General features: G+C 39.7%; 1 protein-coding gene across 1 annotated transcript in view; it reads right to left on the bottom strand.

Moving 5' to 3' along the window:
* Window positions 1-23,543, bottom strand: part of POU6F2 (POU class 6 homeobox 2) — a 316,522-nt gene that overhangs the window by 2,912 nt on the left and 290,067 nt on the right. The window contains exons 7-9 of the mRNA XM_075022510.1: window positions 22,619-22,825; window positions 10,516-10,684; window positions 1,139-1,307 (exon numbers count right to left, since the gene is read on the bottom strand). Coding sequence (XP_074878611.1) covers window positions 1,139-1,307; window positions 10,516-10,684; window positions 22,619-22,825 — 545 coding nt within the window. The remainder of the gene's footprint in view (window positions 1-1,138; window positions 1,308-10,515; window positions 10,685-22,618; window positions 22,826-23,543) is intronic.

Genomic DNA, 23,543 nt, shown 5'->3' with positions numbered 1-23,543 from the left:
GTTTGGTATAACGATATACAAGTCTTGAAACAAATTTCCCAGCAGTAGTATCCTTGTATAGACTGAATAAAGGTTATTTTCTACAGGGAGGTATCTTATAAGAAAAAACAGTAGGGGAGACCATAGAAGTGAGAGGATCCTATGGAGCTTTTTGTATTTAACAACAATCAATGGGTTTTATGGAAAATCATTGAGCAAAATGTGAGCTGCAAGCTCACTACCCCATACTGATGTTATTTATAACCTTAGTCTTAAACTGCAGGAAAAGTACACTTTCATTCTATGGGGAATACATTAAAAGTATAAAGAGCAGATAAAAAGACAGAGCATTTCATGGATCACCAAGAACAAAATCCACTTAAATGAGCTTAGAGTTGGTTTCTTGGCTTTCACTGATGGAGAAGGACTATAAGGCATTGCCCAAGAGGAAAAAGCTGTTACCTAAGTGTGTTTGTTACCTCATGCATAAACATGGGATTACTGTAACACACATACATGCATATACAGTGTTTGCTTCTAACTACTTTCACTCTGTCAAGACTGTACTATAATTTCTTATGATTAGGGCAGATTTCTGCTTCTGCTTTGCATACATGGGTTGTCTGTTTTTTTAGGAAACATTTGGGTGATAAAAGATGAATAGCTACTGGTTTGCAAGATAGCAGGAAGGATAATTTTTTCCCTTCTGTGTTGCCTAGGTAAATCATCATTAACATCCTATATGTGAAGTGCTAACCACAGTAATACAGGTTTTAACTTAGCAGGGATGCAGCCATGAAATATTTGTTCAGTAACCCTATCTGTAGAAAATGGCACAGTATGAAGAGGGTCAGCTGGTGCTTATCCAGCATCAGCAGGGTCTCCAGCTCATCTACTGAATTAAGTCTCAATGCCAGGAACATTGTTTCTCGCTTGTTTAAAAAAGGAGGAGGAAAAAAAAAAGGCTAAAGTTATTTTAGGGGTAGACAATAAAAACATTTTATTTGCCAGATACCAACATTATCGGCTAATTTAAGTCCCAGATTAAATAATACATCCTAAAGACATGAGACTCAAACACAAGCATGCTCCTCACAATAGGCTGAATAATTATTAAGAACAGGGAGGAGAGAAGAGAGTTTATGATGTGACTTGTTACCTGCAGATGGCAGACTGGCTATAGGCTGGGCCTTCAGTGGCGCTTAGGGCTTGGCCAACTTGAGTCTGTGTCAGGCCAAGGGACAGGCGCCGGATTTTAAAAGCTTTGGCAAATTCTCGGATTTCTTCCAGATTCACCCCATCCACCTCTCCAGTGGCTGTTTGAGGATCTGTTGAAATATTTTTTTTAATCAGGTCAGTTCTTCGCATCACATATGAGTGGGCTAGGCTTACACCAGCTTTCATTGTCAAGACATTCATATTCATTTTTTTTTTAATACTTAGCCCTTTCTCTTCTTCCCCAAACAGGAACAGGCTTGCCTTGGCAGGTGCGTAACGAAGCATGTTCAGATTGCTAAAATGCTAACTAGGTTGCAGTGTTTCCAGGTGCTGGTGAAAGATTTTCAAAGACATACTTTGTTGCTGAACTCCTGAAAATGGCCGACTCACCTCAGAGTGAGGCGGTGCCCCCACCACCATTTGTGCCTTGCAAAATCTTTCCCAGGCTGACAAGTCATGTTCCCTATTTCCCCTTCTTACCACATACAGAAGGAAGGCTGGTGTTAATATATTTCTTTGCAGTCTGTGGGGAGGGCAAACTATATGCACAAACTGGTTGGGTTTTTAATTTGAAATCAAGACTTTCTGCTTTATCTAAAATTAGTGATAAATAAGGAGATTCACAAAACTTCCTTTCCTTTTCCACAATACCCAACCCAAACTCCCAGCTAAACATCCAAAATAATGCAGCAAACGAACAAGCCCAAAGAAAACACTGCCTTTAAAAACTCCTTAATTTAAAAATCATCTTTTAAAATATGCCCTTCTGAGAAGCAGCCTTTCAAGCTTTTCATTCTGCCTCCCATCAGGTTGATAATCATGGAGCAGCAACATCAGCCATTAGGTTTTGGATGGTAATGCTGCACAATTTTTTACTTTTACATTAGCCCCTCAGAAGATAATGCTTATGATGCTGTGAGAATAAATCTGTCCTTTCTCTCCATAGCAGTTTACTGACACAGAAGCCTTTGTCCCTGAAAGGGCACATAATAAAGCATGTCTGCCACAGGAAAGCTCCTTTGGTGCTGGATAACTCGGTCAATTTAGGACTTATCAAGGGAAATGACACAACAGCTGGAGAATGGAACTTTTTTTCCCCCCAAGCTACTGATCCCTGGCTAAATGAAAGCGTTTGCCAAGTCGGAGACAGCATGGGACTAGGATGGTGGAAGATTTCAAAGTGTTGTGCAATCCTGCGTGTAGTGAAGCCATTCTCCCAGTGAGGCATCTCTATTGTTCTTCACCTCATTCCTCAGACTTCTTAGGTGAAAAGTTTGCAGCACAATAACCCATCAATTTCTGTAAATGCAAGCAGTTGTCCAAGGACGGTGCTAGACTACATTATTATTCTGAACCCTAAATGAGAGTGGCTCCTGCTAGTACTGCTGTAGCTAAGGGCTTGTCAGCATTAAAGTAACAAAGCTTTTATTTTCAGGGGTTTATAAACCTGATGTAAAATTCCCTTATGATGGAAATGTCCTATAAAAAATCTTTTAGTCCAATAATAGACAGAGGGAAGAGGTTTTTCTGCTATATACATTTAGCCTATATTGATTCATAGCTTGAGTGTAAGAAGCACACACAGCAATAGTATTTTAAAAATACTCATGTATGCAACCAGGGACCACATGAACTATGCATACAGGTAAAGATGCACATAGGCTGAACCTTGTTTTGACAACGCTTCACACTCAAAATCATCCCTCCTGTTGTCCATGCTGTGCTTGAGCTCACCTGTGCACACATGCATGCACTCATTCAGTATAAAGCTAGGGTGCATATTATTTGCTTTTAAGTAGTCAGTCCTATGACAGGGGCCACTCAGGTTTATAAAGTAATTGCCTTTAGAGGTGTGAAGTTTTCCTACTTACCCCAAACACAGTCTATCTAGCATACCAGTTCTGATTTTCAGAGACACAGAACGGAGCTGGATGCTTATCTGCCCTTTGGGTCTCTGAAGAGCAACTGATAAATGTACAAAATATCATAAATGATAATGGCCTCAAAGATTCCCTTAAGTAAAATGCACTAAGATGGTGACCTTCCTCACCTCTTTCCTTCTTTCACTTTAAGGCGTCTGACTAAGGCTATTAGGGATGTGACAAAAGACAATTCAGGTGTTCCCAAAGAACTTTCAGTAACAAACGCTATGGCAACTGACACTTGTAAATCTTTCCCAGTCCTGTTAGGAATAAAAAGGGAGGTAAGAAAGCTAAGGAGTTATTTGCTTGCACATGATTATAGAGAAATTCTGCCAAGTTCTGCTGGATCCTTCTGCTATGGCACTGTTGCAACAGTGAATATCATGGAAAGTCCTTTCCTGCTTGGGGGGCTTGGATGAGGGAACAATTAGGCTGAGCTCTCCTTGAGATGAGAAAAAAGCCTGTAATGCACTTCAGGAATATGGGGATAGATGGTAATATATAGCAGAGTATCTGTTGAGAAAGAGGATTCATTCTTACATAGGGTCTTCAGGAGGAGGAAAGTACTAACAGAGGTGGACCAAAACACTGAAGCCTTGTATCCCTGAACTCTAGGAAAAATAGCATGTGTATCAGATCAGAACCACTTCTACTTCAGGTGTGATTCAAAGCCCTTTGAAATCCATAGAAGTAGTCCCTTGATTTCTGTCAGCTCCATGAAATTCAAATAGTACTATGAAGACCACTCTACTGACATCATCATATAACAGCACTGGTCTGTTTTACTCTATTGCCTTTAAAATGCCATCAATGCATAATCTTGGACTCTGTGGACTAATACATAGGCATACCTAAACATATACAAACAGATAATGGACTTTGTTTTAATAAGTTCTGAGCTCTCTGAACAGTTAAGTATATAGTGCACTTCATGTTTTAGGAAGTGTGGCTTATTGAAGACTGTAGATAAACTGCTGCTTTTTAAATGAAGTCGACATCCTAGTGAAGGCAGCACAGTGCCAACAGGAAAATAAAGAATACCAAACTTATTGAATGGTTGGGATCTACAGTAACAGCACTTAAAAGACTCCCAGTGTACATTATGGCTTGATAAAAAAAATGGCTGTTGTGTCTATGAAACTACTGGGTGCTAGAGAAAGGTGAGAGACGTGTCTGGGACTATTTTAGGGGACATGTGTACATATTCCCTAACAAAAAGGAAGCCAGCTAAAATTCGCCCAGATGTCCTGGTGGATGGTAAAGATGGACGAGCAGAGTGGAAGGAATAAAATACAGGCTCTCCTGCATCAAAACCCCTTTTTCTCCTACTGAAGGGAATACTACTCCCACTTTTGAATTCTTGTAAAAATCCCACATGAGTTTGTTGGTGAGTGCAAATATGCTATGATTTTAATAGTTAGGGGAAAGAGTTGCTACAGACAACTCAGTGCACCCCGAAGGAGAAAGCAAATTTCTGTTACACAGAGTTCTACCATGGGAGGGATTACAGGGGATGATTTCCCCAGTTAGACAGGGGGAGAAATAGCTGGCACAGGAAGTCCAATGGAAAGTAAATTGGATAAGAAAGGCAGGACAAAACATTGTTAATGGAAAATGGACTGGAGCTCAGGGGAAAGAAAGAAGAATAATTTGTTTGTGGGAGGCATTTTAATTTTATGGTAACAGATGACACTAAAATGAATCTGGAAGTAAGAAAGAAACTTCATGGAGACACAAGTCTCAGAGCATGAGGGGAAACCAGTGATTTCCACAAAGAGAACATATGGTGAAAAAGTTAAAGAAATGAGCAGAGGGATGCATCTGAGAAGAGGAAAATGAAATGGAAAAAAGGAGGAATAATGATGTAGAATTGATGAAGAGAAAACAAAGAAGACAAAAGAGAATAGAGAGAGGATGAGACGATATGAAGAAATCATACAGAAGGGACAGGAAGAGTAGAGATGAATCTTGCAGTCCTTGCTTAGGCAGAGTTTCTTTTTAAATGTCCTTTCTTTGGAAACAACCATAATTTTTTGTCTTTAAAATAACTAGCACTTTTTGCTGGTGAGGGATGAAGGGATGAGGATGAGGTAAAAAGGAGAAGCTATAAAGAACACAACAATGGGGGGGGGGGAGGACAGGAAATAAAAATAAAGGGAAATTTAAAAAAAAGGGAAGAAAATGCACCTTTTTTAAAATTAGGAAACGTTAAAGAACAAATGGAAAATCATAAAGAAAATATGACTAGAATGAAAAGTAAAAGGAATAAAAACAAGTAACATGGAACACTAAAGTTATTTTATTCTTATTCTGATTCTAGATTCTGATCCCAGATTCTGATCCCTTTCTCATAGTACTGTAGTAATTTCACTGATGTGAAGTGGCCTCTTGTAAAGAGACTTACTTTCTTTACAGTAAGTATGCAGAACCTTGCCCCAAATAATTATTTACTGAGGTTATGTTGCTCTAAGCAAATCGATTAACAGAATAAGGTAGCTGAATATGCCTAGTTTTACATGAACTTTACTATATTTAGCAACAATTTCGGGAATATGGTAAATCTCTACCAAGGTACCTGACTCTAGGGCGTCTCCTGGAGGACTGGACTGCAGCTTTGGAATGAATGAGGAAAAGGAAACAACAATATTCCTGCCTCAGGAGGGGTAAAGCAATCAAAAAGATGTTCAGGAGGCCACAAGTTGCTTCTTGTTGCCCTCATGCCTATGGATTTCTTTCGGAACCACTGACCCATCGCAGGCCTCATCCCACTAAAAGACTTTGAATAGACTTCAGCAGACACTATATTTCAATTGTAGGCCTGTTATACAAAGCTCTGCTAGCCAGTGTGGGAGCTGGGACGCTAAGAAGGCTTTGTTCAATTATGGGCCATGGGCTTGACAAAGCGGTGCTCCTGCCCTTCAGGGATCTGCACCCAGAAGCCGAATGGATTCTGCAAAGGAGCAAAACAGGGATGACTTTCTATTTATTTCCCTGTGTGCAGTCACAGTTGTATGCAAATGGGGTTTTAGTTACATGAAACAACTTTCAAATTAGTGAAGATCAATTAAGACTATTTGTCTGAAAAGATGGTATTATCAATGACAATGAAAAGCTGTAAAGGATCCTTTTCATGTTTCCATTTTCATGTTTCATTACACAGATGGTTTGATCTTTCCCTACTGAACTGACCATATTTTCTTTTCTTGTAGGCTTTTTCCACATTACTAGAAACCAGCAGGTAGCTCTCTTGTGCCCTGGAACAATGTCACATGTTCCAGCTCAACCAGGCTTATGTGTGCAGCATTAGCTCCAGTTTGTGGTTGGCTACATGCTCTCAAGAATATGCTGGACAGCCATTAAGAATCATCGAGATGACTGTTTTACTTCTGTCTGTGTGATAACGCTATGTAAATGGCAGAAATGAGTTGATCTGCCCCTCACATTACTCAGTCTGTTGGTCTTGAATAGCTAGGGACTGGATGAAGCTGGGAACGTAAATTTAAAACAATTCCAGAACTTCTTATTTATGTGTAATTGTCATGCTTTTTTACAGGAGTTCCCTATCAATAGCCCCTTCCTTTGGAATGCTCTTAGGATCGGGGTCCCAGTGAATTAATTCCCAAGAACACCACCTTCCTCGTTCTGATTGTATGAAAAGTATTTTCTTTACTCTCAGTTCCCCACTTGATTTAATGGACCTTTCTTTTTTTTTTTGAGCAAGGGTGAAGCACCCCAACTATCTTCTCTGGGCCATTCATTATCTCAGGTAGGGTACTGACTATGGCTAGGTTTGCCTGGCATTTGCCATTATAATTCAAATTTCAGGTCAACTGCTTCTGAGAATGAGGCTGATAAAACATGTTGTTCTGCCCAGGTTTAAAAAAAATGTAATAACCTCTTTTCTTTATGAAGTTTCAATTTCCCTACAACTTGAAGCATGGCCTTGATAGGTGTCAAGGAGATAGTTTTATGTCAGTAATGGGCTTCTTGCCATCCCAAGTAAACATCTGTCTCCAACGAGTCCAAGCAGGTGAGCCTCCAAAGCTCATGCCTACTCAGTAGAGATTTGCTAGACCTCTGTGTGGAGTTTTTATTAGGATTTTCTCTGTACTGAGGGTGCTTGAGCCTAAGGCTGAAGTAGACAGAAAAGAACCCCCCTTCCTGTGGTTGTGGCTCTGCCCTGCTTTGGGCCAGGACAGCAGTAAAAACAGAGAAACTGACTTGCCTCTCTCCTTGGTGATCATTTTCCACAATCCTCTGATGGCTTCTAGGGAGGGTGAGAGTGGCATCTGCATGATTTGGATGCAGAGCAGGCAAAAATTAATCTTGAGTCTCAAGAAAAAGAAATGATCAAAGGGGAAGAAACCCTGAAGACTACTAAGGAGCAGGGATTTGAGTTTGGAGTGGAGGGAGAGAGGACCTGTGCAGACAGTAGTAATCACTGTGGTAGAGGAAAGAAAACAGGGAAAAAGAGGTGGCACTGGTGGTAAAACAAGGTAGAGGAGGACAGAAACTACCTAATAAAAAGGCTGGTAAAAGGGACACAGATGTGGTCTGGGGACATAGACCGACTGGGAGCTGGAGGGGAACCAAAATGGGAAGAAGACTTGAGGAATGATGGTCTGCGGGGAAAGGACTGCAGGGAGAAGGTAAGAGGAACAAAAGCATGGAGGTGAAGGGAGCGCAGATTGTGTGGAGAACAGCATGAGGAAGTAGTGGACTGAAACAAGACAAGTGGTGGAAGGACTCAAGCCTAAGAGGAACAAATAGAAAGTCTATGTTCATTAGAGTATCTCCCCCTCTTCCCCAAACTGATATTCCTGTGCCTCATACTCCTCTGCTCTCAGCCAAATCCATGAGCACAGCATGTGTCTTACTCCTTTTAGAGCAGGACCAACAAGATGATAACACAGCCTATCAGCTTTTCCATCCATTCAACTGACAGAAGATCTCATATTTCCAACTATGAATATAAGCATTATCTCACCATATGACTGACTTACATTACTATTCTGCTTTTGTAACAACCTTGAAATTTATCCAAGCAAAAAATGAAGCTAGAAGAACATCCTTAGAGTTGCACAAATAAACACTCAGAAGCTACAAAATGCTGGAGTTATAGGAGCCCACAACGCAGTGTAGCACAGTCTTTGAGCCCTGGATTACCAGTTCTTTTTCCTCAGACCCCTGCTTTGTCCAGTGCACAGGACGAATTGTGCTTCATTACGAATGAACTGATTGATGTATTGCTGCCTTACTTGTTCAGTGTGTGGCCCCAGACCTCTATTAAAGCTCTTCACCAAAGATATTTCCTCTTGAGCTCTTCTGTTTTTTAAATCTTAATTTATTTTCTTGTGTCTCTACAAGATGAGGGTCTTCCCCTTCTCATTCACAGAGAAGTGGACAGATATTAAGGGACAAAGCATTTTGGGGTACCCAGTCTAGGTCAAGTAGGAGATGATTTTTTTAGACTGTGTCTTTAAATGGTTCTTTATACAGTTCCACAGTGAAAGTGCACTTAAAATTGTAACTGTGAGTACCAGGTTCTTCTGTAAATTAAAGTCCAGAGTCTCAAGCTGGGTATTGAGGGAGCACTTGTGAAAAATCTGTTTTAAGTGACTTGCCTGCCATTGCACTGGAATTACATGGCAGACAGAAAGCTTCAGCTCCTCAGCCCTCTACTGCCTGAAGCAACACCATCCTTCACCCTTCTACAGCTCCCTACCTCAAATGTTACGCAAACTGTGGAACAGTTTAGTGTGTCAGGTAGGGAACAAACCCTGGGACAACAGCCCACCTGTTGCATTAGTAATTCTGATGCATCCCTAGAACAATTCCATTGGAAATACACTAAAAGAAGGATGAGAAAAAAAATCATGATTATGTGATTTTAATCACAAGGTATATCATTATCATAAAACTCATGTTCTCAGAGGATTTGCATACAGTTGAACAGCCAACTATTTTTCTAGCACCTCCTAACTTTTGATGGATTTATCCTGTAAACTTAAAAGGGCTTCTTCCATGTTGCTTTTGTCGTGTAGTGCACTTATCCACATGGGGAAATTGACTGGAATAACTATTGTGGGGTAGAGTACCCCTCAATAGTTATTCTAGAATATTTTTTTAATAAGAATGTCCACAAGGGAGGCTATTCTGGACTAGCCATTGAAAAGTAACTTATTCTGCACTAGCTATTTTAGTCAATTTTCCCACATAGACAAGGAGTAACTCTATGTATTTTTAACGTGAAGCCTCTTATTTGTCTCCTTCCTACAAGCTTGTCTACATGAGAAAATTTACTGACTGAGCAATAGCAGTATATTTATATCACTATAATTATATCTGTATCTATATATTTTATGTACTTACAGCTACCAATGCAGATATTTTTATTCCAGAATAAAAGTATTCACACTGGGAGTTATACCAGCATAATTTTACCACTATAGCTCTGCTAGTAATTTTCCCATGTAAACAATCTCTGAAATAATCTAACCAAGATTTTTTCACATCTTCCCTTGCATGACAGTTTCTCCAAGCCCTTCATAAGCTTGTATCAGTCATATATTTTACATTACCAATACAGTGTGAGCTATAGTGTTTGTTTACTTGAAATATGTACATGGAGTATCTTTGAACAAGGTCATCCAATACACTCAGATTTTTGCAGATGTGCAAAAACTGTTAATGCTTCTTATATACACTTTTAGCCTGTTGTTTTTGCTATGTAAAGACCAAAGTTAATGCTGATAAGGTAATAGCAAAGACTTTGAACTATGTGGTCTGGAAGAAAAGGCTGTTCAGGAGGTGAGCTGTTATAATCCTAGCACTGAAACTCAGTTATTTCACAGCAGCGTGCTTCTCTCTCCTCTCCCACATTACAGTTCATTCTTGTTTAAATTGTGCAAGCTTTTCCTGGCAAGAAAGGTCTCTTGCTCTAGGTTTGTGTAGTGCTAGGGTTTGCAAAATGGTTTGCTACTAACTAAGCAAACAAACAGTAATGAACAAGCAGCCTAACCAGAAGTAGGAGGATCTATCTGTCCACCAAATTCTGAGCAATATAATTAATAACATTCACTGATTCAAAAAACTTCTCATTTCCAAAGAACATAAACTACATTTCAGTTATAAGAATTGCCCTCATAAGTCAATTAACAGCTGCTACCATTTTTCTGGCCATTTTTAGCATTGATTACAATTTCTCAAGGCATGTTTACCTTAAGCCCCATCCATGACAGCACTTAGCAGTTCTTACTGGTAAGAGTCACTCTACTTAGCAATATACAATCTACCATATGAAAAAAAAAAAAGGAGGGAAAGCAGATCAGGAAACTCAGCAGTGAGGAGGACAAACAGAGGGGAGAATTAAGGAGAGCCAGGGAGCAATACTTACTGCTGACTAACTGGCCAACACTCAAAGCTGAAGAGGAGGAGGATGAGGAGGAAGAAGAGGAAGCCTGACGCACTGGGCTTTGAGACATAGATGCTTGACTGTGAGCCAAATGCAGGAGATTGGATTGTGAGGCTGCTTGTCCCACTTGCGTCTGGGAGGGCTGATGGAGCTATATGTTAAAATGTAAAAATAGGTATTTAGAAAATGAAGCAGTAACAGGAAACTTTCAATGCACCACCTCACCCATCTACTTCTGGGGAACAAATCCCATAGGAGCATTAAATACTATGGACTTGGTTCAGGTGACAGAGTGTTACAGCAGGAGCAATCTGAGTTCTTCTGAATTCTGACTTTCCATTTTTTCTCAGTTTAACCAGATACTTAATCTAACGAGAAGCTAAATACTTGTTTGAAATGGGTGATGAGAGACCTATGACATTCACAGCAGCATTCTGTTTTAATAAATACATGTCCTTACCTGTTTTCTGACTCATTAAGTCAGACTTTTATTCCCTACGTGGATTCTCATATAAATCAGCATTGTTTCAGAGAGGTCCTTTCATACTGCAGGACCAGGGCCAAGAAGAGTGGGAATGGAGAAGAGAAGATAAACTGGGGGAAAATCCCTTTCCTACAGAAAGGAATAATTTTTTTTATGACATTAGATCTAGCAAACAAACCAAAATGTTGAAATCTTATTTCTCAATCGATAAATTGTCCTTGCCTAAAACACACAGTGAAACTTCTGAGTCCCATTCACATCAGGACTGTGTCAAGTAAGACACGCCTAAAAAGTCTAGCGAGTATGGTAGATGCAAATGATACACTGTGATACATGAATCTGGCTTTGCAAATTTTTTTTTTACAAATTTTACAACAGCGTAGTTTTCCGTTGTTCACTAGAGGAAAGGAAAGAACCATTAATCCCTCCTGCCTACAATAAGCTTTCATGTGGGACTGAAAACTAGGAACATTCTCTGGTACTGGTTTTTACATAAAACTCCCAGCAAATTCAAAGGGCAGTCTCTCTACAGAATGAAGGTACACAATGGACTTTAGGGTTTTGAGCTAGTTTCTAGTAGTCCAGTACAGCTCTTTCAGAGCCTAGTAATACAGTAATACAGTCCTGATACACTCAGGTGACTGCTACTTATACCTTTATTTTATGTTGATTCTTGATATTGATCAAAAAAGATTGCAAAAATGTACTAAAAGGCTTCACTTTTAAGTGACATCTGTTATCTGCATTCTCAGAAAGGGGAAAGATAAAGGCCTATTTGGCCTTGAAGTCAGTAATTTAAACCTATTTCTTGAATTCTAAGGAGTATGAGTTTTTATCTTTTGATATTTAGCTGAACAAATGACTTCAGAAAAGGAGCTGGATTCATTAGTAATATTCAAATTATATATAATATGCTCCCAGAACACATAGAAATGATTGATGCAAAGTAGACAACAAATTGTATGGCATGGTAGATAAAGGTATCTGATCACATTCAAGATGACACTTTTTTGTGGAATACATATCAACAATTTTAATGACATTATTCCTGTTATGGGTCTGTTTAAGGACGGAGAAAATTACAACTCCTTTTCCTACCTCCCACATGGAATGATATAACACAAAAGGAAGAAACTTTGAGTTACCCTCTAATAGTAATGAAAATTATTTATCTGACAAGTTTTAGACTATGCTGACTTCCCTAGGGATCAAGAAACAAAAACATTTTATTATCTCAAGAAGTTTTTTTGGATCAAGCACATTTAAAAAAAAAAACCTGGCACATAGACAAAGGGATAATAGTTGAGAAGCTGACTGAAAGGCTTCCAGATTTCAGACCCATGCAAGCACTGGGCATCTTTAAAAAAATTTCACTAAGGGCAGGATTTTATCTACAGAGAGCTCCCAGCCCAGAACATCTACTTTTACAATATCTTCTCCTAGGGAAGCAGTCCACTAGGAGAGCTGGCCTCCTCTGAATGCCGCAGAAATGGACTTCCCATCCATTACGCCCAAACTACTCCAGACTGCAGCTTTCAGAAACAGGCATGCATTTGGGCTCTGGGTCTGTTTTCTGAGGGAATCTCTGGCAAAACTAAAGATTTCAGCCTAGGTGAGGCAAGAAACATACTGTATTTAGATGAGTTAGATGCTTGCACACTATCTGGAACAATCTTAAAGATGTTAGTGCTTATCTGTGAGGATGGAGGAGCAAATGTAGTAGCTATCTTTAAAAAGAAGATCTGCAAAATTATAGTCCAGTCAACTAAACTTCAACCTGTGGAAAAGTACTGAAGAAAATAATAAAACAATTTGTAAGCACCCGCAAGAAAACAAGGTAGCAACAAACAACATGGATTGTTAGGAACAAACTGTGTCAAACCAATCTGATCTCCCTCTAAGACAGGGTAATTGGCCTTGCGGACAGGGAAAAAGCAGTAGGTGGTTTGACTTTACAAGTCTCTCGACACTCCCTCGTGTGACATTCTTTATAACCTAGGGAAACATAGTTTAGACGAAATTGCTGCAGAATGAATGCAAAAGTAGTCAGAAAAAACCCTGAGGGGATAGATAACTATCTGTGGAAATGGAAGTGCGCGTATATGGTGCTTCACAGAAGTCTGTCCTCGTTCTGCACTACTCAGTATTTCCTTAACAACCTGGATGATGGAGAAGAGAACACGCTTACTAAATTTACATGCCGATGACATGCTGGGAGGGACTTTTGGTAGGCGGTAAGACAGGATTAAGGTTCAAAATTATTCTGTCAGTTTGAACATGCCACTAGCAGTCCTGGCACGTTGCAGAAGTGAAGAGAAGACAACTCCTATACCAAGCTGCATGAGGGGGAGTGACGTCTGCACTGGAAAGACCTCTGCAGGGGGCACCATGTCCACAGCTAGACACCACACTTCAGAAAAAATGTGGACAACTAGAGGAGAATAATTAGAGTGGCTGAAGGCCTGGGAGTTACCTGAGGCTTATGAAGACACCTGGAATGAACTGGTCATGTTTAATCTCAAGAAAGGAAGACTAAGTGGGATATGATGCCTGCCTCAAATGTAGGTAGAGCTAATGAAAAGAGGAGAGAATGAGCCTGTCTTACATTTTATAGTGGAAAGAATGAGGTGCAACAACCTGGAAGATTCAAATGAGATGCTGGGAAAAGCTGTCTAACGTGGCAGTGAAGCACTGGCATAAATTGCTGGGGGAACCTGTGGAGTTCCTGTAAGAGTGCTTAGGAGCAAGTTAGGCAAATACTGGAATAGCTAATCCACCTGAGAACAAGAGAGTGGACTGGATGATCTCTTGAACCTTGACCTTCCAGCCTTAATTTTTTATGATTCTATGCTATTTCCCATCAGTATTTCTCAGGGAGAAACACATGATCATGTAAGACAGAGATGGAAAAATCCAACATTTTCCAGCCATGCTACACATATAGTTCCCAAACTGTTCAACTCCTGAGCATGTACACAATAAATGTAAAGCTTCCAGGAAGCACCAGAAAGAGAGGGCATTCTTCATTCTCCAGTTGTGCATGCAAAGTGTGTACACAGCCACTAGCACATGCACAGTATGCTGGCTAAGTCTAGGAAATGTTTGATTATCTGCACATGTATTGCATAATTAATTTGCAAATGTATTTTTGAAATAACTGGGATACCCAGAAGCTTGGAGGTTTTCTTGTCAGACATCCAGAAATCTTTGGACAAATGTAAGAAATTCTCAGAATTTACCTGGGCAAAAAGGGATATGGCTAGTGAAGTCTGGATGCACAGTGACCTTAGGTGTAATAACAATATATAAGGGATATTTACAGATTGATGGTTTTTAACTCACTGCTTGTGAGAGAAAACAGAGCAATGGGGTTGAAGAGGCTGAAGAGTCACCTTAAGGCCTGACCAGGGACTGAGGGAGGATTCCATCTTTAACTCCCTACATAATTTCCAGCACCCCCCCCTGTTTTACAGACATGACGGTTAAGCTGTAAATGTCCTGCTTAAAGAACAATGATAGTTATCTATGTCATGAAATTGCATTAAAATACTCTCTCTCTTTTCATCCACTATAATTTCCACTCCAGAAATAGCCTTAAGGAGAGGTGACAATTAGATTATGAATTAGATTCTAGATGACAGAATCAATTCAAACTTGCAATAGCTGACTTTTCCCAATTTTGGACACGTACATATGATATGAATTATATTTATGACTGTTGTGCATTTTCCATCCAAAGACAGAAGGAGGCACAGAAATTACAGAAGCAGTTGCTGTAAGTGCCATTCTGTGTAGGTGGATATAGCAGACATGCTGAGAATGATGACTGTATGCAACACTGATCAGTATCTGGCAGGAATACATGTATGCACACTACAGCTAGAGGAATAAGATGAATATAAGAAGCATAAAGTGCAGCATAATACTTTATAAGAATAAACTGAAAAATGCAAAGGGCCTGAGTGCTGGTTTTGGCTGGGATAAAGTCAATTTTCTTCATAGTAGCTGGTATGGGACACTGTTGATAACACAGGGATGTTTTTGTTACTGCTGAGTAGTGCTTACACAGCATCAAGGCCTTTTCTGCTCCTCACCCCACCCCACCAGCAAGCAGGCTGAGGGGGCACAAGAAGTTGTGGGGACACAGCTGGGACAGCTGACCCCAACTGACCAAAGGGGTATTCCAGACCATATGACGTCATGCTCAGCAATAAAAAAGTGGGGGAAGAAGAAGGAAGGGGGGGGGACGTTCGGGGTGATGGCGTTTGTCTTCCCAAGTAACCGTCACGTGTGATGGAGCCCTGCTTTCCTGGAGATGGCTGAACACCTGCCTGCTGATGGGAAGTAGTGAATGAATTCCTCGTTTTGCTTTGCTTGCATGCGGAGCTTTTGCTTTACCTATTAAACTGTCTTTATCTCAACCCATGAGTTTTCTCACTTTTACTCTTCCGATTCTCTCCCTCATCCCACCAGGGGGGAGTGAGCAAGTGACTGCGTGATGCTTAGTTGCTGGCTGGCATTAAACCACAACAGCCTAATTCTTATTTCTTTTACATCAGTTTTACATGCAGCTGTCAACCGTGAAGGTAGTATTGATTGGTAATTGCAGAAGCAAAGAATGAATTAGGTCTCTAAGACTAAACTTTGTTCTTAAATTATGTATGTAGGATATTCCTGCACCTGGGATAGCTGACTGGAGTCCTGTATTAAGGTCATCTTATGAGATCAGGGATGTTGCTCCCTGCATCCAGAAAGTTACATGATAGTGATAGAGTAACAAGGTATTTTGCATAAGATAAGGAAAAAGAAAGAAACTAAGTGGGAATAAAGAACAAGCTTTTGAGAGAATATTGCCTTGTATCACAACAGAACTGCTACTGGTTTTACAGAGAGTCTGGACAAACAGCAAGGACAAAATATGGCCCTAATGGAAGGGAAAAGAACGTAATGGGTTTAAATTGCAGTAAGGGAGGCTAGGGTCAGGCATCATGAAGACCTTTCTAATGCTAAGGAGAGTGACCTAGGTTGCCTAGGGATGTTGGGGAACCTCCATCACTGAAGGTTTTTAAGAACAGGTTAGACAAACATCTGTCAAGAATGATATAGGGACAGCTGATCCTGCCTAGGGGGAGGGGAAGGACTGCATGAACTCTTCAGGTCCTTTCCAGTCCTGTTTTTCTATGATTCAGTGAAAAGGAAATCTGAGAGATGAGGAAACACAACAAATTACAGAAGACAGAGGTGAAAAAGACAAGTATAACAAAAAGGGCAGAAGAGATGAAACTAAGAGGAGTGGTACAAAGAGCAAGAAATACATTTTAAACAATCCACTTTATGATACAAATAAAGATTTTCCATTTTTTCTGATGTCAGCTAGTTCTTCCTGGGAAATATGGACATTAGCTCTAGTAAAGACTAAAGTCCATGGAAGGTGCTGAAAAATAAATACCTTGATATAAAAAGACATTCCCAAACACTTTGAAATGCCCCAATAATGCCTTGCAGAAGTAGTAGTTTAAGTGTTTCATGCTTCCATTTTTCCTGTAAATGGAGTTCTCTGCTCCATGTACATTTCCTAAAATGTGCCATACATTTATTTTTGAGAAAGACCGGTGGTGTTCTGTGGCCACTGCATGATTTGACATCACCTTGGCAGAGGAAGTCTGTCTTCAAACCTACTGATACTGCATAAGCAGGCATGGCATGGGATTCAAAAATGTTTTCTTAAATCTCCTAGCAAATAGAGAGAATAAGTTATTATGCATATCCACACACTTCATCCCAAATCACTTTCACAGTCAACTCTGCCAGAATGTTTCCCAAATACTGTACCCATCACCCTAATTTAGCTTACTCAACTAAATTCAAGTAAGTGAATATATGAATCTGAATATGAAAGCTATTTGATACTTAATAATTATCTTCTCTCTCAGTGTAGTATAATATAGTATAGTATATATAGTATAAAGGACCTCTATACAGACTGACAGAATAGGTACATTTGGAAACTAGCACAAAAAAGCTCTTCAGGTTCACAGAGGCTGTGCACATACTCAGCTCAAAATGAAGACCACAGCAAAGAAATGCTCGTGTGCTGTGGACGTAACTGGGGGTAGGACTTTGACAGCATCTGCCGAAGTTCTTTCAAAGCCTTTCTGTGGGATCACAACTACGTTCAAAGTATACACTGTAACTGAAGGTCTCTTCACTCACTAAATGAAGTTGAGGACACAGCCAGGCTTCTGTAGAAGATATAATTTTATATGCAAATCAGGTGCATCAGTCACCTTTCTGCCCCCTATCAGGAATGATATAATGTCAAAATTACATTTAACAGACTTAAATATGTAGGTAAAAGCCTAATTCAAAAGTAACAGTAATGTTCCTACAGTGAACAGTACTTTACTCTCTATATGCCTCAGTTCCTCAGAATGACACAGGTAGCGTAGTGGTATCTTCCTATTCCCAATGGTGTGGTGCAGTTATATTGACTTTTTTGAGATATCCTATTCCTACAAGTGCAGATGTCACAAAGAAAACTGGTCAGGAAGAGATGTAAGTTCCAAGTCAAGTGTTTATGCTGTGGCATGGAAAATCTGATGTAGTCCCTTGTACTAGTAAATAGTCTTGACTTTTGAAAATCTAGTAATTTTATCCATGGATGGAATGGAGTTATGCAATGCTGATGGTAAAAGGAAAGAGAAAGAAGTGAGAAAAATTGTCACCCTCATCACTGAAAGTCATATAAAAAGCAAAAGAAAAACAAAGTTGGATTGAGACAACACAGTTTAGTGGCTATATTCAAACACAGAGAAAGAAGAGTGTGTTTCTCATACAACAAGAGGGCATCAAAGCTATAAGAGCATTGCAGAGAAAAAATGATTGAGAGCTGGTTAGATTTTAATGGAAGAGTGTAACAAGGGATTGCATGAAGTTGTGATACTGAGATGGTAGGGTGTATGTGGTAAGTTGAGACTGCAGAAGGAAGATGTCTGGCATGAAATTTGGAAAGCAGAGGTACAAGAATGACCACAGACTCATCTGAGAGCTACCTATGTCTTTTCAACAGTTAATCTGGAGCATGATAGCCAATGACAATGAAGGTGGGGAACTGACTACGTAAGAAAATATTGCCTAGTACCTTGTTTTATTGTGTCAGAGTTGGCAGAAGCCCAAAGCTGGTAGTGCTATAAGAAACAATGAAATATGAAAAGTTCTGGCAGGCAGTGTAGTTAAAACAAGACTGAGGACAACTGGGACTACAGGCCTGGTTTAATGAATCTAGTATGTAGTAGGAAAGAGCCAGACAACAGCAAGAAGGGAACCCACTTTATGAGGTACACTGGAGAATAATAGAATGTGTAGAAGTTGATTCTGTGTGGGCAGGCAAATAGTTATGAAAACACCAATTATTTATTAGGAAAGATGTTTAAGGAATTCATAAACAAGAATGTTTTTTGAACCCCAGTGATCACTGGCAGCTGGATTCTTCTTACCTAATTTCACTCATCTAAGAGTTAATTGTCTATCCTAAAATAGCTACCCTAGCCCCCTCTCATGTCACTGGAGACAACAGATACCTTAAGATACCTATTAGAGATTCAACCTCTGTAAAAATTATTCTATTTTGACAGCTTGAGCTGCCCACTGGACATGCGTACGTCTCCTTGTCTATGTCTCTCTGTCTCTACAGGAAATCTAGTTAACTAGCAGATACCTAACTGCTCTATGACTAAGTTTAGCGAGGTGAATCCTTTCCCAAATTTCTTAAGACTCCAATTCATGGTTCAAGTTCTCAGTTTGTTGGTGTTAACATATGTTGTTAAGGATATGAAAGAACACTTTAAACCAAGGTTTTCAAATCTGATAGCAAATAACAATGCTAACACATTGTTACAAAAATGTGTATTTATCCATACAACCTGAATTTTGACAAAATCCCTCCTGAGAGCATGGAGGAAGTGCGGAAGTTAAGGTTACAAGGTACTCTTCTATTATGAGATATAAACAGCTTAAAAAAGTAAGAAACATAAAATCAGGGAATAAATTGTCCTTTTTCAAGAAAGGAGACTACAAGTAGAGATCAAAGGATTTATACCAATTTTTTGAATGGTTTTAGCAAGCAGCAAGAAAAGACGGTGAACAATGGTGAAGTTGAATCAGCAGGAGGAACACGTGAATTTCTTAAGTTAGTACAGAATACCATGAACAACTTACAGATCCTGTTTACAACATGCTGAGGAAGCATTATGACAGATGAAATACAGAGTAGATAGGTGCAAAGAGACTCACATTAAAAGGAACCATTTTAGTGACTCACATGGTAACAATCAGGGAAGAAAAGATGTATCATGGTGGATACAGCTGCTTATTGAAAACTTGCTCAATGAGCAGAGATAGTTAGAAAAAAGCAGGATGTTAGACTGTATTGAGATAAAGACAGAAAATGATGCTGAAAATATTATAATGTTATTATGTAAAACAGTAATGCATCCTCACTGTTATCATGGCATTCAGTTCTGATCACAAAATCTTGAAGAGATTAGTGTGGAAATTGAAATGGTTGGGAGATGGGCAGTAAATATTATTAAAGGCAAGGAAAAACTTGTTTATGAACAGAGATGAAAAGGACACAGACTACAACAGGAGTGCAAACAGCTGCCTGCTTTAGAAAGCCATTGCAATTTCTAGGAGAATTCTCAGTGTGTGCATAGATGCTGCTGCTTGGATAAGTAGAATCTTGGAAAACAGTGAAAACACTGAAGTTTTAACTACTCTGTGTAATTTAAAGAGGAACAATCCCTACTGTGGGTAGTTTAAAGAACATAAATCAGAAACAGCTATTTATTCTTAAAAACAAGAGGAATAGGATTACAATGGAATTGCTTGTGTACATTAAAAAGCAACCTATTTACAACACAGAAAAAGAAGCACTGTTTTACACTACAGGTAAGTAATCTATGAACTCATTTCCATGAGAAGACATTGAGGTTTTAGTCTGTCAAGTTTGAAAAGGTTGTATGAATAAATAATGCATGTAGTCTACCTAAGTAAAGCTGACTAAAAACAGTATCTGAGGCATTTAAGTCTTCAGGCAAAAAGTAAGCACTAGGACACATTACTTAGCAACTGAAACAGGCTACATGGGTTCAATTATTGTGACTCAGCTAACAAGCAGCAGCTTACTATTATCACTTGCAATCACATCTCTTTCTCCCGCAGTACTTAGTTTCCAAGGAAGTGACAAGTTGAGAGTTAAACTAGGATCATCTGCAACTGGAACATTTTACTACATTATTTATTTCCTCTTTTTTTTCTCCATGACATTCTCAAAACTTTTCTCAAACTTGTCTTGTACTCTTCTTTCCTGCTTCTGAAGCTTCTTTCATCAAGTTACAAGACACCAAATGCCATGTGACACCACCTGCAAAAATATTTTGAATTCCTGCTGAGCCTTCTGAATTTGAGCACTCAGTTCTTCTGAAAACAAGGTTTTAAACTTATGACTAAATATGCTATCATTAGCCAAACACCACAGTTTGGCTAAGTCTTTACCCAGGCAGTAAGATAAATTCAGGATCTCCTTCTACTTTGTGCAATTCTATTTACTTTTCAAATTATAGGGCAGTTTTTATAGAACTAGCTCAATTGTTTTTGGCTATCCATCAGCATTATTCCTATGAGGAATCTGACTCTCATACCTCTTTTCTGCTCCCACTGAAATCAATGGCAAAATTTCCTCTGACTTCCTTCAGTAAAAGCAGAGGAACCAGTAGAGGGAGCACAAATACATAGAAATCATTTTCTGTGATTCCTATAAAAATGATAATGTGTACTATTTTTTCATATATTTCATTGCACTACTTTTTTTCTGCCCCCGATCCAAAATACTGCCTTGATCAGGCTCCAAAAGTTGTAGGTAAGGAGGCTCTGTGTTATTTGGTGGCCCTTCCTGCAACCCCTGGGACCTCAGGACTCTGTGTGAGAGTCACAGGTTAGATCCTGCAAAACTGACCTGGGCAAAATAATGCTTTCTACCTACACAGCATGGCTGGGCATACCAGCATAATATGGGGCCCATCTATGGCTATTGGACACAACCAGAGCTCTGCTGAGTGACAGTCTCTGCCAGCTGGTAGTTGCACAGGAGCACACAGGTTGGGTGAACCAGTATAATACAGCATGATAGGGCTAAACAATGACTTTCTACCTTGAACCCCTGCTCATTCAGCAAGCTGCAGCCTTCAGCAGCAGTTTGTCCCTTTGTGTGAGTCCAGTGCCACTAGCCGTGCAGATAAAGGTCACACCTCCGTCCCCTCACTGCCCACTGATACTAGACGTCGCCTGGATGAGGTTGCTTTGCTGCAGGACTCAGAAGGTGTGTTGCTCTGTGGGTGAGAAGGTCTCAGGGAATAATACAGGACCTCTGTCCTCCTCTTTACTTCTAAATTTCATGAGTTTCAAACGGGATCTCAGGATTGCTATGCTTTTTGAGAACTTCCCCCATAAAGGAGAGAAAGATCTAATCTCTTCAGGGGACTGACTAAAAAGAAACACCCCACCCCACACACCCCCAGGTAACCACATGTAAACTGCTGAGTTTCTTATTCCTTTGTCAGGCTTTCCCGTGCTGGGGAACACAGACCCCGCCTTCCCATCCAATCTGCTTTGAAACCACATCCATGCAACAATTGCAAAAGCACTTGCCAGTAGTGTAAGTCTGCTCCCATTAAAGAAAATAGAGTTAGATAAGTGACAAGTGCTTTGGAAAATGCCTCTGCTAGATACCACAGAGGACAGGATGGAGAAAAGAGTATGTAACCACTTGAATGTGAAACATTTTCAAAACAAACAAAAAATTCACCTTAGAGATCCATTTGCTCTCTACTTCTAAATTAAAAATAAAAAAAAAAGAAAATAATCAGTTTCGACTTCAGTGGGGCCTGGGATTCTCAGAAACATACAAAAGGATGCTACCTGTACAGATGTAGACAAAACTAATGAATTTGACTTTAGAGTACTAGAAAAAGAATTACAGAAATCTTTTTGGACCTCAGTGAAGTTGCTGTACCCATCCTGAAGCCTGTGAACTACCTGGTGCCTTACACTGAATAGTCATTTCCCTAAAAATACTTTCTGTATTGTGCAAATACAGATTGCAAATACATGCAAATATGCACAATCAAATCTGATTTTCCACTGAAGAAGACTAATAAGTTTTTATATTTTTCTTTGTTTTCTCTGCACGTTCCAAAAGATTTCAAACCCCAGTCCACTAGATGACCACTAACCAAGGAACAGAACTTTATAGGCCAGATAGGCCTCTCCTGTCTCATATTCCTACTGCGCTTTTACTGCAGAAAATTTCTCAGCTGGCCCTATATTGACCTTTAAAAGAAAAATAAAACCAAAACTGGATAACCCCTGAATGTATAAATAAATTATATGACATGCACTAATATACTACGTATGATAGAATTCATCTTTTGTTATTAAAAATGATAAAGAAGTCAGAGTTTTTAGAAAGGCCATGAAAGAGTCCAAGAGGAGTACATTTCTGCGCATCTCTTTTGATAATCATTTAGGCTACAGACACTTTACCTGCTGGCCTGGCTTGAGCGGTGATAGTGTTATTCCCTGGGTATTGATCACTGGGAGTATCTGGTTGCCGATGACGGTAGCAATGATCTGACCCTGGGCGTTGGTCAACAACTGTGGAGTTATTGGCTGCACCTGAAGTCCCTGAGCTCCACCTGCCGCCTGGCTGGAGGGGACTGGATTAGGCATCAGTGGGATTGTTCCAATAATCTGGAAAAATGACACAGAAAGGGAAAATGCACACTTGCCACACATAATTGTTTTGTGCATGTTAAACTTAGGTAAAATAAGCACAGAGAGACAGATATGACAGGCTGAGGGTGAGAAACAACCGCTCCTTTACTGGTGTGATGAGGACTTTCAAACTCATTTGTCACGTCACGGATCACCTGTATGTTTTACCACCACCCACTGTCATCCCCAACAAATCTGCTGTGGCTGACAGTATATGAAACAAATGCTGGACCACGCTCTGGCCCCTGGATGATGCTTTATTCCCACGTCTCATTTGAACACAGAGTGAAATAGATGCAAGTATCAGTCTGTTTGTCTCGCTTTCTACAACTCATCCGTACAATGTTATTAACTGTGAACTGAGGGGCTTATGTAATTTTCCTTGATTTACTGATACCTAGTACTCTAGATGACCACCTATTACTCCCATGCGATCTCAGGGAGGAACAGAGAGATACTGGTGCCTTTCGGGACATGGTTTATTAAGATATGTTCATAAAAATGCAGCTGCTTTTGGATAACAATCAAGTAGTACAACACAACGGGAGGGCTGGTGTTAGATAAAACATTTTAGCTAACATTTCTGGGGCAAGTACTTGCAGAAAGAGACACTTGTGACATCTCAGACTTGAGAATACAGTGATTTCTTAAAATGTGAACGTGCCTGTAAAACTAATATTAGGATGAGATGTCA

This window comes from Buteo buteo, chromosome 2 (assembly GCF_964188355.1).
Source record: "Buteo buteo chromosome 2, bButBut1.hap1.1, whole genome shotgun sequence".
Taxonomy (NCBI): Eukaryota; Metazoa; Chordata; class Aves; order Accipitriformes; family Accipitridae; genus Buteo; species Buteo buteo.
Note: the sequence above shows the minus strand (reverse complement) of the source record. Positions and strands in the feature narration are given on the sequence as shown.